Below are 13,190 nucleotides of genomic sequence, written 5' to 3'. Positions count from 1 at the left end.
AACTCTACAACTCTTCAAATAAACACATTCCCCTGAAGCCTGAATACCCTCTAAAATTGTAGCAAAGGCATCGGCATTCTCTTACCTCGCTTGGGGCAATTTTGTTGAAATGCAATCTACAATATGGAAAGAAGAGCTCCCTTTTCTGAATCCCTCCATCAACAATGGAATAAAAAAGTGGTGGGGGGAGGGATGGGGGGAGCAAGGTATTGCCATGTTCCAAGAGGTATAAGCAAGGTTAAGGGATGCTTTGCTGACGTGTCTTGAGACGTTGGATACCTGAGTAAGGCTGATCTTTCTGTCTGCTCTTGGGGAGAGAGAGAGAGAGAATGAGAGAGAGAGAGGGAGGGAGGGAGGGATGGAGGGAGGGAGGGGGAGAGAGAAAATGAGAGAGAGAGAGGGAGGGAGGGATGGAGGGAGGGAGGGGGAGAGAGAGAGAGAGGGAGGGAGGGATGGAGGGAGGGAGGGGGAGAGAGAAAATGAGAGAGAGAGAGAGAGGGAGGGAGGGATGGAGGGAGGGAGGGGGAGAGAGAAAATGAGAGGGAGAGAGAGAGAGGGAGGAGGGATGGAGGGAGGGAGGGGGAGAGAGAAAATGAGAGAGAGAGACAGAGGGAGGGAGGGAGGGGGAGAGAGGGAGGGAGGGAGGGAGGGATGGAGGGAGGGAGGGGGAGAGAGAGAGAGAGGGAGGGAGGGATGGAGGGAGGGAGGGGGAGAGAGAAAATGAGAGAGAGAGAGAGGGAGGGAGGGATGGAGGGAGGGAGGGGGAGAGAGAGAGAGAGGGAGGGAGGGATGGAGGGAGGGAGGGGGAGAGAGAAAATGAGAGAGAGAGGGAGGGAGGGATGGAGGGAGGGAGGGGGAGATAGAGAGAGGGAGGGAGGGATGGAGGGAGGGAGGGGGAGAGAGGGAGAGGGAGGGAGGGGGAGAGAGGGAGAGGGAGGGAAGGAGAGAGGGAGGGGGAGAAAGGGAGGGAGGGAACTGTCTCAGGAGGTTTTTCTCTCTAATCCTCTAATGCCTCCTCCTCTCGCTTGGCAGATCTTCCCGGGCGCCGAGGGATGGCCACTGCCCAAGTACCTGGGCTCCTGCGGCAGATTTCTGGTCAGCACCAGCACCAGCCCACTGCAGGAATTCTATGGTGCACCCGCAGACCAGGCGGCCGACCTGGCCTACCAGCTCCTGGGTGTCCTGGAGTCTCTGAGGAGCAACGATTTGAACTACTTCTTCTACTTCACCCACGTGGATGTGGACATGTTTGGCATCTTCAACAACGGGCATCTGTTCATCCGGGATGCCAGCGCACTGGGCGTCATCGACAGGCAGGAAGGTACCCAGCATGGGCCTGGCTGAGCAGCTGTCAGAGGGGAAGGCAGGGTGACAGGCGCTAGGGAGGGGTGACAGGGCCCGGGGGTGGGGTCTCCCTGTGTCATAGTGAGAGCAGCTCAAGTTTGGGATGGGAGAGAGTCCCTCTCCCCGTTTTAAGTCTCTGCTCCAGCTCCAAAGGGGAACCGGACTTGACCTTGTCAGCGCAGGAGGAGGAGATTTGCACTGTGCTATGGCCCCAGCTTCACCCTCTGAGGGCACTGCCATTGTCCGACTGGGTCTGTGTGGCGCGGGGACCTGCCCCGCCCCTGCTCACACACATACAAGCCCCTGGATCCACCTCCCCCTCAGAGCCTTTCTCATCAGATGCTTTGAACATCGCAGTCTGTAATGGTGACTAGCTATTCTGAGCCCAATAGTAGGACAGAGGATTTTAATTTCCGATTTCTGATTTTGTTTATATGAGAAGGCCTACAAAGATAGACCAATTAAACCACGCTTACTCATTTCCTGATTTGCCTTTATTAAGAAGAATCAAATGAGAAGAAGTGGGGCTGATTCCAGAATATTCGGGATATGTGAACCACTGAATATCAGTCCCACTACAACCCGTTGAAGGCATATTCTGGATTACCTGTTCTTTCTCCCGACTTTGTATTTAAAGAAGGCACATGAAACCAGCCCTAGGAATTTCCTGAGTTCCCTAATTCAGTCATAATAATGGGAGAATCACGATATGCATGGGAGCCTTACAATTAGAAGCCCAAGTTCTGGTAGGAAGAAGTGCGTTTTCCATCCCCAGGCCTCATCTTTTTTTTTTTTTTTTTAATTTTTTGGGCACGCCACGTGGCATGCAGGATCTTAGTTCCCCGACGAGGGATCAAATCCGTGCCCCCTGCAGTGGAAGCACGGAGTCTTAACCACTGGACTGCCAGGGAAGTCCCAGGCCTCACCTCATTGTAGCCGAGAGAGTTCCCCCCAGGTTCTCAACGGGGGCCATCGTGTCCCTGAGCCCTAAATCTCCTGGTGACAGGAGATGCTAGGAGTCTGAACCACTTTGCCCAGCAATTCTCATTAGTGACGCCTCCCCGCAAGGAGAACAGGTTGTAGGGTGTGTGATGTCTTCCATGTCTCTTGTAGGCAGCCAAGCGGCCTCCAGGGCAGGAGAGAATAAAGACATCTTCAGCTGCCTGGTCTCTGGCTGCCAGACCCAGCTGCCCTCCTGCGACACCATCCCTGAGAAGCAGAACCTGGTGCTGGTGTGTGGCCAGGTGCTGCCCCCACTTCTCCGGGCCAAGTTCCCGTCCCCGGTGCAGCAGGAGATAGACGCCGAGCTCGCTCGCTGTGGGGAGGCAACCCGGCCAGACCCCGAGGTCCTCCAAGCTGCCAGCCGGCTGAAGGACATCTTGAGGCCCCTGAGAACCTGTGACCCCAGATTTGCCTACCGCTACCCAGACTGCAAGTATAATGATAAGTTCTGAGGGGCTGGAGCCTTGCTGGCCTCCGGGGACCACATCCTTGGAACTTCTGCTGCCCGCTTGCTTGCTGCACGGTTGAAAGAAGCTGCTCCCTTTTAGACACTGGGAGAAAGGTACCTTTGTTTCCCAGGGAGAAAGGAACATGCCAACCATCAGAGGGCAGTCATGCCATCGGGTGGCATGATTGCCCCTGCCGGCTGGGTCATCGTGGAAGAGCCCAAGGGTGGGCATCGGAAGAACCAGGTGTGGACACTCACTCGGCCTCTTTGAGCCTCATTTTTCTCTCTTCTCCGCCGGACTCTTGAGTTAGTGCAAAAAGACAGAGATATGAAGGGCCAGGGACACGTGCTCTCTCCCCCCAGCCCAGGTGGTTACAAAGAATGTTCCAGAAGCATGCACGGCCAGGGCAAATGTGACAGAGCCGTGGAGGTCAAAAGGCTGGCATGGAAGGAAGACTGTACCCCTGCCCTATAGCCCTCCTGCCACACTCCCCGCACTGCCACAGGGTGAGGAGACTGCAGGACAAGGGGACACGTGGACAGAAGGCCCTTCTGTCCCAGAAGTGTCCAGAGAGGCACTTCATGGTGTGGGAAGGAGCCAGGGGTAAGAAGAGAAGAGGGCTGGGCTGGGGGCCAATGTGTTTGCCCAGGTCCTCTGAGAACCAGGTGTCAAGACAGGATTAAATGGGCAAGGATTGTATCAATATTAAGGAAGATGCGTGGGGGGAGGGAAGGGAGGAGGGAGCCGGAGACGCCTGGGAGAGCCATCAGGCCACGCTGTAAGGTTGACCCCTCCCTCTCCCAAGTGAGGGCAAGAAGGTCAGCTTGGGGCATCCCAGACTGCCATCCGCGCAACCGAAAGAAGGTTCAGCGAGACCGTCAGGGCGACCTCGAGGCAAAGCCAGCCGTCAGAGGAGCTTCGCAAGAATGGAGAGCCCTTATATTCCTGTGGCGGGGAACAGCCCGTGGGAAGCGTGGCCTCAGCCCAACCGCAAAGATGGATTTCAAAGCACAGCGCAGGGCACTTAGCCAGTTCTGCTCCCTGGAGCCGAAGGTCTGTGAGTTAGAAGATTCTCATTGTAGCCACAGCCGGGGACCAGGGCCAGCTCTCTCCACACCGTGGCCTCCAGGGCAGGACTCTAAAGAGTCTGAGAATTTTCATTCAAACTTGGCCTTACAGGTCATTCTAAAAATATTTTTTCAAGGTCAGCCAACGGAATATATTTTATTCAGCAGTTTGCTTTATATCTTTAAAATGTTTAGCCACGTGGTATGTGGGTCTCCGTGTATACTCCTGCCCGGGCCCCTCAAAAATTAGTAGGGCTTCCTTGGACCTTTGCCCAGCCTCCCTGCCAGCCCTCCACCCCCCAGGGACCTCTCAGTCGGCCTCCTCTTTTCTACCTCTGAATCACCACCTTTAAGGTCAGAATGCCTGGCTTAATAGGCTTCACGCCGCAGACGGGGAAACTGAGGCCCAGGGAGGAAGAGTGACTTGCTGGGATAGTTCCAGAACTCCTGCTATGAGTCCAGGCTCCTCTTGCCTTCCCCTTCAGCCTCTGTCCTGCCCAATTCTGGTCCCTTCACTCACATTTAAAGAGAAGCCAAGAAAAGTCCTGTTCTGTGGTACCCTGCGGTGCGGTTGGGAGTTCCCTTTTGACTGCTGCAGGCACTACGTCTGGGGCAACCGTAACAGTGAGGCTGCCGGGCCGAGCTTCTGGGAGGGCAGGCTTGGGCTGCCTGAGAGTCTTTGAGACAGTTGCTTCCTGGCTTGGTCTGGAGAGGAAGGATTGACCACCCTTCCCAACACCTTGCTTTTTTAGCCCAGTGAAACTGATCTTAGACTTCTGGCCTTCAGAACTCGGAGAGGATACATTTCTATTGTTTTAAGCCCGCACTGTGGAGTCATTTGTTACAGTAGCCACAGGAAACAAACACATACCCCGAACTCTTAGTGTCTGCTTCCAGAGAACCCAACTTGCAATGCTCCCCAACTCCAGTCTATCGTGATGGATTCAAAAGCCAGACCCGCCAGGAAAGAGTGTGTTATGTGTCCATAACCAGGGCTGGGGCTTGGACGGTTCCGTTCCTCCACTGACTAAGTCCTGGGCATCATTTAAGACCCTGAGTCCTACCTTGACCCAAAGCTTTTCCTGACAGCCCAGCTCCCAACGAGCCTTTTCTGAATCCTACCTCTGTACCCCTGAACCCCAGGCCCGCACCCATTTGAGGCTAACCTCAAGGGTATTCCAGAGAGATCTGTGCTCCTCCTTCCCATCCAGCTGGGAGCTCCCTGAAGATGCTGGTGGCAGAGTTCTCTGTACTCCCCGTAGCAGCCAGCACAGGGCTAGGCACAGAGCACGTGCTCGGAAAATATTCTTGCTGAGAACAATGATGTGTTCTTCAATCCTTTTTGTTCTGTGCTTTTCATACACCATGTGCTCTGGACTGATTTTTTTGTGTCCCCCGCAAAAATTCATAGGTTGAGATCTTAACCCCCAATGTGATGGTATTTGGAGGTCATGGGGGTGGAGCCCTCATGAATGCCCTCATAAAAGTGACCCCAGACAGCTCCCTCACTCCTTCCGCCATGTGAGGACACAGCAAGAAGGTCCTGGCTATGAACCAAGAAGCTTGCTCTCACCAGACACTGAGTCTGCCAGCCCCATGATCTTGGACTTCCTAACCACCGGAACTGGGAGAAATAATTGCTGCTTATAAGTCATCCAGTCTGTGGTATTGTTATAGCAGCCCAATGGACAAAGACACCGTGCTGAACATACGCAAGCCGCAGCCACGTCCTCGAGAACAGCTCTTTCCCCTCAAGAGCCAGGAGACAAGTGAGTCAACACTCAAGAGACTTAGCCAGAACAAAATCATCGTACTATGTTCTCAGCCCCCTGCAATCTGATTGGAGGCATTATTCTTTCTGCGTTTTGCCAGCCACTGTCTTTTTGCCTGCAGGACCGGCTGCATAATTTGTGGGACCCCCTGCAAAAGGAAAACGTGGGGCCTCCTGTCACTGAGCATTGCAAGATGGGGCCAGCAGAGTGTTAACCTGAGTGCAGGCCCCGTACGACTGTATGTTGATGCCCACGAAGCCAGCCCTGGGTGCCTGAGAATACTAATTAACCTCTGTGTAGAGGGTTCTTGGGGTTTACTGGGGTCTCACTTGATCTCCACAAGCAAGGGGAGTAGCTGTGGAGCCAGAGGTGGTATAAAATATTTAATAACCATCATGGCAAAGGGACTGACATAGGAGAACAGGCTCCACTGGCTTCAGCTATCAGCTCGGCGTCCCCACAGCCCTGCGGGCAAGTCCTACTTTTCAAACAAGGAAACTGATTCAAGCGATCTGCTCAAAGTGACCATTTTGAGGTCTCCTGCTTTCCTAGTCCTCCCCTGTAGCATCTAACTTCTGCCTATAAGTGATTGCATGAGCCTGAATGTTTCCTCTAAGAGCTAAAATAAATACTTTGTTGGATTTGTATTCATTTTGAAAAGGTCTAGAGCCCTGGAATCAGCCAGACCTGGCTTCAAATCATGACTCTGCTGGTTACTGTGTAACCTTGGGCAAGCTGCTTAACCTCTCTGAGTCTCTCTCTGAGCCTCACTCATAAAAAGATGAGAAAAAGATTTACCCTTGCAGGGTTATTATCCTATTTAAATAATACACTGTTTCTCAAGAGCCTGGCACATATGGGCGTTTTATATTTCATGGTAAATGTAGGGCAAGAGCAGAGAGTTTCCTGGCAGAAAGGGCTCCTCACACAGCCAAGGTGAGTGCTGCAGCCTCTCCGGAGGGACGCTGATCTCTGCCCCAAGGCTCTGCTCCAGACCGAAGGAAACACCAGGGTGCTGCAGGCTGCCGGACAGTCTGACTGGGGCCATTTTTCTTCCCTCCCGCTCTCCAGACTCCGGGTTGATCATGAATGGCAGCCGGGCAGTCACTAGACTCGCCTCCACAGCCTAGGTCTCCACCAGGCTCAGGAGGGAATCCTCCTTGAGCAGGTAACGTTGGGATCCTTGGGAAGTCCACCCGCGCTTAGTATCCGAGGGGTTCGAGTATCCCTCTTGGCCCATTGAAAGCTCACAGCTCGCTGCCTGTGCGTGGTGATGTGGCTTTCCTGCCCACTTCAGGCCTGTTGCTCACATATATTGGCACGGCTGAGCTCACGTGCACACAAGTATAGTCAGATCGGTCCGCAGCTCTTCGTGTCATTTTTAAAAAATGGTTGCATCTGCGGGCTGTGCGGGATGGTCAACACCCAGGCTGAGGGCCCTGAATTTGCAGATGCAATGACCCTCTAAGAAGGCAATTGAGAGGAATAGGCCAGCAAAGGGGAGCTGAGCAACCAGTGGCCCGCCCATTGGAGCTCTTTGTAGAAGCAGACAAGGAGAGGGAGTACCCCCAGCCCGCTAGGGTGAGCAGGGCATCGTCTCAGGCCTGAGCTGTCTGTGGCAGCGCAGAGAGAGCAGCGGCTCTGGAAGCAGACTCGTCTGCTTTCAGATCCTGTGCCAGCCCCTCTCACCAAAATTAGTACGTCAAAGTTATTGATTGCAGCGTTGTTTGTCATTGCAAATACAGAAAACAACTTCAGTGCCCGTACATGGGAGAGTGGTTGAATAAACTGCAGCACATCCACACAAAGGAGTGCTATGCAGTTCTACAAATGAATAAGGAAGGTCTCTAGGAACTGATATGGGATGATTTGCAAGATACAGTATGACGTGAGGAAAAAAAAAAGCGCACAAGGGTATTTATAGGATGCTACCTTTCATGTAAGAAAGAAGATATAAGAAAACACTTATGTATCCGTTCACCTGTGATGCAAAAAAAGATATACACACACACATACACACATACGTATGTGTGTGTGTATATGCATGTGTGGGTATATAGATACATAGATCTAAAGAATAAACCAGAAGCTAAGGAGATTGGTTCCGTACAGGGGGTGGGTGTCAATGCGGTGGAAAGAAGAGAGGAATGGGAGTGGGGCAGCACGGATGAGGAGGGAGTGAAACTTTTCTGAGCATGCCTTTCTGTATAACTCTGACTCTTAGAACCATGGGAATACCTCACACAACCCACAAATAAATAGTTAAGATCAACCAGGAGGTGGGTTGAACTAAAATGAAATACAAAGAATAACAGATGGACCCAACTGTATTACAAATGAATAAAATAACTACACAGAGGAACTAACTTAAGTAACTTGGAAACTAAGCCTTTTGACTACATAGTATAAGACGAAAAACAACAAGAAGTGTACACACGCTTTAAAACGGTTAATTTTATGGTATGTGAATTTTACCTCAATTTTAAAAGAGAGAGGAAAAAAAGAACCATCCACAAAATCTGTGCTCTAGTTAGTAAATATTTTTCTCATGAGGATCTGGGTTAGCAATTCCGAAACTACTTTAAGTTTTGAGCAAGTAAGTAAATATGTTGTGGATGGTGAGAGACGGGCTTCTCGCGGCTCGAGAAAGGAGTTACAAGTCAAGAAAGAGGGAATTTTGTGTTCCTTCCAATTTTGAAGTCTGTGATGTTAGACTGGAACTGGAGGTATCACTATGAACTCAGGCTTTCTTTTTTTTTGTTTTTAATTTTTATTGGAGTATAGCTGCTTTACAACGCTGTGTTAGTTTCTACTGTACCGCAAAATGATTCAGCCATACACATACAGATATCCCCTCCCTTTGGACTTCCCTCGCATTTAGGTTACCACAGGGCACTAGGTGAGTTCCCTGTGCTATACAGCATGTTCCGCTCAGTTGTCTATTTTATACGTGGTACCAATAATGTATATGTGTCAATCCCAGTCTCCCAATTCCTCCCACCCCACCCCTTCCCCCCTCGGTATCCATACATTTGTTCTCTACGTCTGTGTCTCTATTTCTGCTTTGCAACTAAGATCATCTATACCATTTTTCTAGATTCCACATATATGCGTTATTATACGACATTTGCTTTTCTCTTTCTGACTTACTTCACTCTGTATGACACTCTCTAAGGATTTCTCATATATATGCACAATGCCCAAATAGCAGTCAGTGCTCACAAACGGTCCTCAATGGCAGACAGACATCAGAACCAATTGGCAAAATGCCCAAATAGCACTTCGTGCTCAAAAGAGAAGTTTGTCCGGGTGCACACTGGTGGACTTAGTCAGTCTTGGAGCTCATCAACTCATCCGGATGTATGTTTCTATCCCACCACTCACATCACTAAGATGCGAGTGTACAGAAGTATATTTCTTAGCTCTGTCTCTGAGAGGGTCTATAAGCAGTGACACCCCAGTACCTAGTGCCTGGGTCTTGGTTTCTTCAGTAAAAGAAACCAGAGCTCTTTGGAGAAATGGCTGATTCCAAGACTAGACAGGGAAAGTACAAGATAAGCCTGGAATACTCTTGTGTTGCCAGAAAGGAAGGGGCTCCCAGGAGGCAAATTTGGGACAATTTGTATATCAAATAAATAATGATAGTGATAACACATAGAATAAAATCAATTCTTACGAGACCATACTGATATAAATAAATAAACAGATAAGTAAATAAATGGAGGAGGCAAGAGCTCTTCCTTATGGTAGTATTCTAATTAATAAATGTAGAAGAAATGATGGGAATGGAAAATCACCACTTGGCAGACACTACAGTAATAATTCTTGCAGGCAAGTATCACCAGTGAGGCTAAAACTAGTAGATCATAGTATGAGAAGCAGGATGTTTGCATCATCTGAAAGTTATCTCGCCACAACACACTCATAATTACAAAGGGAAAAATAGTAAATTTATGCTGAAGACACCTGGCAGACATAACTTCTACCAAGTGATCAAGGTCAACGTCACTAGTCATAAGTCACATAGACATCAGGTACCCTCTGATATGATGCACTGAGAAGGGCACCGCATCACTTTGGTGGTATTCTTGCCCCAAAGGCAAAACCTCAATTGAATCATGAGATAACATCAGACATATTGAGGGACAACCTACCACTAGCCATGAGAGACCAAGAAAGACTAAGGAATTGTCACAGATCGGAGGAGACTAAGGAGACGTGAGAAGTACATACAATGTGGGGTCTTCAGTTGGATCTTGGAGCAGAAAAAGGATATCAGTGGTGTTGATACCCGCCAGCCCAAACTCACCAGCAACACTGCTGTAGTTAGACAAGATGGAGTTATTGCTCATCAAAACAAGGGAGAGCGCACATCATGGAGCAACATGAGGTGTCTCAGTAAGAGGGGGTTAGAAAGGACTTCGTAGAAGATTGGGGCTCTTTAGGTGATGTGGGGGAGGGTTCAAGGAAGCAGGGCTTTGCTCTAGATTGAATGCTATCAGGAAGAGGGGTAAATCCATGATTGCACATCTCAATAAATCTTATCTATAAAGCAGGAGGAATGAAGCAGGGTAATGCCATAGTTAGGAAAGCAGCAGTCACTCACAGTAGCCAGGATAGGGGGATGTTTGGTCATTTTTGTTTAAACAATGTTCATGTCGTTGTTTGTGTTCAGACCTTAGTAGACTTCTTTTGTCTTGATTCATCGTGGTCACAGAGTGGCCTTGTTTAGCGTTAGTGATCTGAGAAATTGTTTAGGTTCAAGGAGAACACAAAGGCCCAGCTGTGAGACCCAGGCCAGCTCTGAGCAACACCAAGAGGAAGGCCTGACGATGCCAGGCTGGTTCCCAGCTACAGTGGTCCATGTTTCTCTTTCTCAGTGGGACAACTGTTGAAATTCCAATAAGGTCTATTAGATCAGTACGTAGTATTTTATCAATGTTAATTTCTTAGCTGCAGCAATTGTACTATGGTTATGTAAGATGTTAACATTAGGGGAAGTTGGATGGAGGAACTCGGTATACAATTTGGGAACTTTTTGTCAGTCTAAAATTATTCCAGGGCTTCCCTGGTGGCGCAGTGGTTAAGAATCCGCCTGCCAATGCACGGGACACGTGTTCAAGCCCTGGTCTGGGAAGATCCCACATGCCGCGGAGCAACTAAAAACCCGTGCACCACAGCTACTGAGCCTGCACTCTAGAGCCCGTGAGCCACAACTACTGAGCCTGCGTGCTGCAGTCACTGAGCCCGCGCACCCTAGAGCCCGTGCTCCGCAACGAAGAGTAGCCCCTGCTTGCCGCAACTAGAGAAAGCCCGCGTGCAGCAACGAAGACCCAACACAGCCAAAAATAAATAAATTAATTAATTTTTAAAAATAAATTAATTAGTTAATTAAATAAAATTATTCCAAAATAAAAAGTCAAAAAAGCAACTCAGTGCATGAAGCAGAAATTGTTCAGCACCAGGTAAAGAAGCTGGCTTGCATATTGGGGCTGTGCTATATAAAACAAAAGACATAAAACAAAACACAAAAGCATTATATGTGTGACAAGATGGCCCTGACTAAGAAAAACACATGGAAGCTGAGTTGGATTAAAAGGAAGATTCAGATGTGTATAACTCAGTCACTTTGCTGTATGGCAGTGATTGGCACAGCATTGTAAATCAACTCGACTTCAACTTTAAAAAATAAATACAAATAAATAAATAAATAAAATTAAGATTCAGGTCTGCCATCTAGGACTCACTCCAGGGTGATGCTCATTGAGTAGAAGAACCACTGCATCATTTCCATTGTTAAATTTGCCCGAGTGACTATGCCTGTACTAGAACCAGGGTTACCCCTACCACATTGGAAGGCAGTAGAGACTTGGGGCTCACACACTCACTTCTGATTCCTTCCCTTCTACATACAAACCATGGTGCCTCATGTAGAGAGTTGAAATCCCCCTTCACACACCCTCACCCAAACCACCACCCCCCGACCTGCCCCCAGCCATTTAGCTGAATCCACCTTCCCACCTCATGCCCCTACCTGGAGCTTCTCTCTGAAAAAATCATTCTTTAGGGCGAATTGTGCCAAATGTGAGTTAATATTCCCCTCGTCAAAATAACACACTTGTGTGTGTGTGTTTTTAAAATAATCCTACCCAAGGCAGGCAAAATTTCAGGAAAAGAGGCAAGTCATGGAAACTTGGTGAAAATATAATCCTATCGAAAAGCAATCTGGCAATGTTCATCAAGAGCCTCAAAAAGGATTGCACACTCTACCCAATAATTTCACTTCTGGGACGCTATTCAAAGGAAGTAATCAAGAATGCAGAGCGATTTATGCACAGACTGACTGTTAAAAATCATGGATTGAACACTTGTAACCCCTACTAAAATGAGAGTAAGTGGAATTTTTAATAGGTATAAGCTACCACATGGGGAAATGAGAGAGGAGAAAATAGAAACAAAATTTTGAGAGCTGGAAGGCAAATAACTTAGCAGGACCAAAAGAACTGTATCCTAAGCTGGCAACAAAGGATGCTGAGAACCATCCCAATTCACATCACAAAATCTCTCAAAACATTGAGGAATTGATGGCTCTAGATCCCCCAAGAAATTAGGGAGAAGGCTGAAATAAGGGTGAGGCTATTTTAAGAAGGAATTGGATGCCAGTTTTCCCCCATCCTCCGACCCTTCACAGCCAGGTAATGGCCAGGTGATGGCCCTCCAAGATCCAACAGATCGGAAGCTCCTTCCCTGGAGGGAGTCAATCCAAGGGTTTTCAGGGACAGCACAGAGACTAGGGCAGCAGGTCACCCTGAAAACTGGGGGATTAAGGGCATGTATGCACAGTGGCTGTGTACTTCTCCCCAAGGCAGGAGAACTGACGAGTGAGCCTCCTGGGAAAAGGCTAAAAAATCCCAACATCAGAAGTCCCTCAACCACCCCACCCTGCCACATAAGGTCACAGCTGGCAGACCCCACTGGCTGTCCAGAGCATCCAATCATCTTTTTAGTTCCTCACTCCTTTCTATTTTTTTCTAATACTATTTTAAAATCATTTAAGACTTGCAGAAAAGTTGAAAGTACAAATAACTCCCATATACCCTGTATTCACATTCCCAAGTGTTAAATTTTTTCCTATGTTTGCTTTGTCATTTTCTCCTTCTCCATCTCTCTCTCTCTCTCTCTCCCCACCACCCCTCTCCTCCATTTTTTTCTGAACCCTTTTAGAGTAAATTGCAGATGTGCCCCTAAATGCTTCAGAGTTTATATCCTAAAAACAAAATAAAGGCTTACATAACCACAGCACAATTCTGAAAATCAGGGGATTAACACTGATACAACACTGTTATCTACCTACAGGCCTTATTCAAATTTTGCCAATTTCTCCAATAATGTCCTTCATAGAAAAACTTTTTTCTGGCCCAGGATCAATTCTGGATCATGTATTGCATTTAGTTGGCATGTGTCTCTAGTCTCCTTTAATCTGGAACAGTTTCTCAGCCTGTGTGTTTCATCACTTTGACATCTTTAAAGAGGAAAGGCTGGTTATTTTGTAGAAT

General features: G+C 48.5%; 1 protein-coding gene across 1 annotated transcript in view; it reads left to right on the top strand.

Annotated features, from left to right (window-relative positions):
* Positions 1-6,268, top strand: part of DIPK2B (divergent protein kinase domain 2B) — a 50,224-nt gene extending 43,956 nt beyond the window's left edge. Inside the window, exons 4-5 of the mRNA XM_057537519.1 lie at positions 1,033-1,321; positions 2,458-6,268. Coding sequence (XP_057393502.1) covers positions 1,033-1,321; positions 2,458-2,798 — 630 coding nt within the window. The 3' untranslated portion in view covers positions 2,799-6,268. The remainder of the gene's footprint in view (positions 1-1,032; positions 1,322-2,457) is intronic.
* The last annotated feature ends 6,922 nt before the right edge of the window (positions 6,269-13,190 follow it).

The sequence above is a fragment of the Balaenoptera acutorostrata genome, chromosome X (assembly GCF_949987535.1).
Source record: "Balaenoptera acutorostrata chromosome X, mBalAcu1.1, whole genome shotgun sequence".
Taxonomy (NCBI): Eukaryota; Metazoa; Chordata; class Mammalia; order Artiodactyla; family Balaenopteridae; genus Balaenoptera; species Balaenoptera acutorostrata.
The sequence above is the reverse complement of the archived record's forward strand: the minus strand, read 5'-3'. Positions and strand labels throughout refer to the sequence as shown.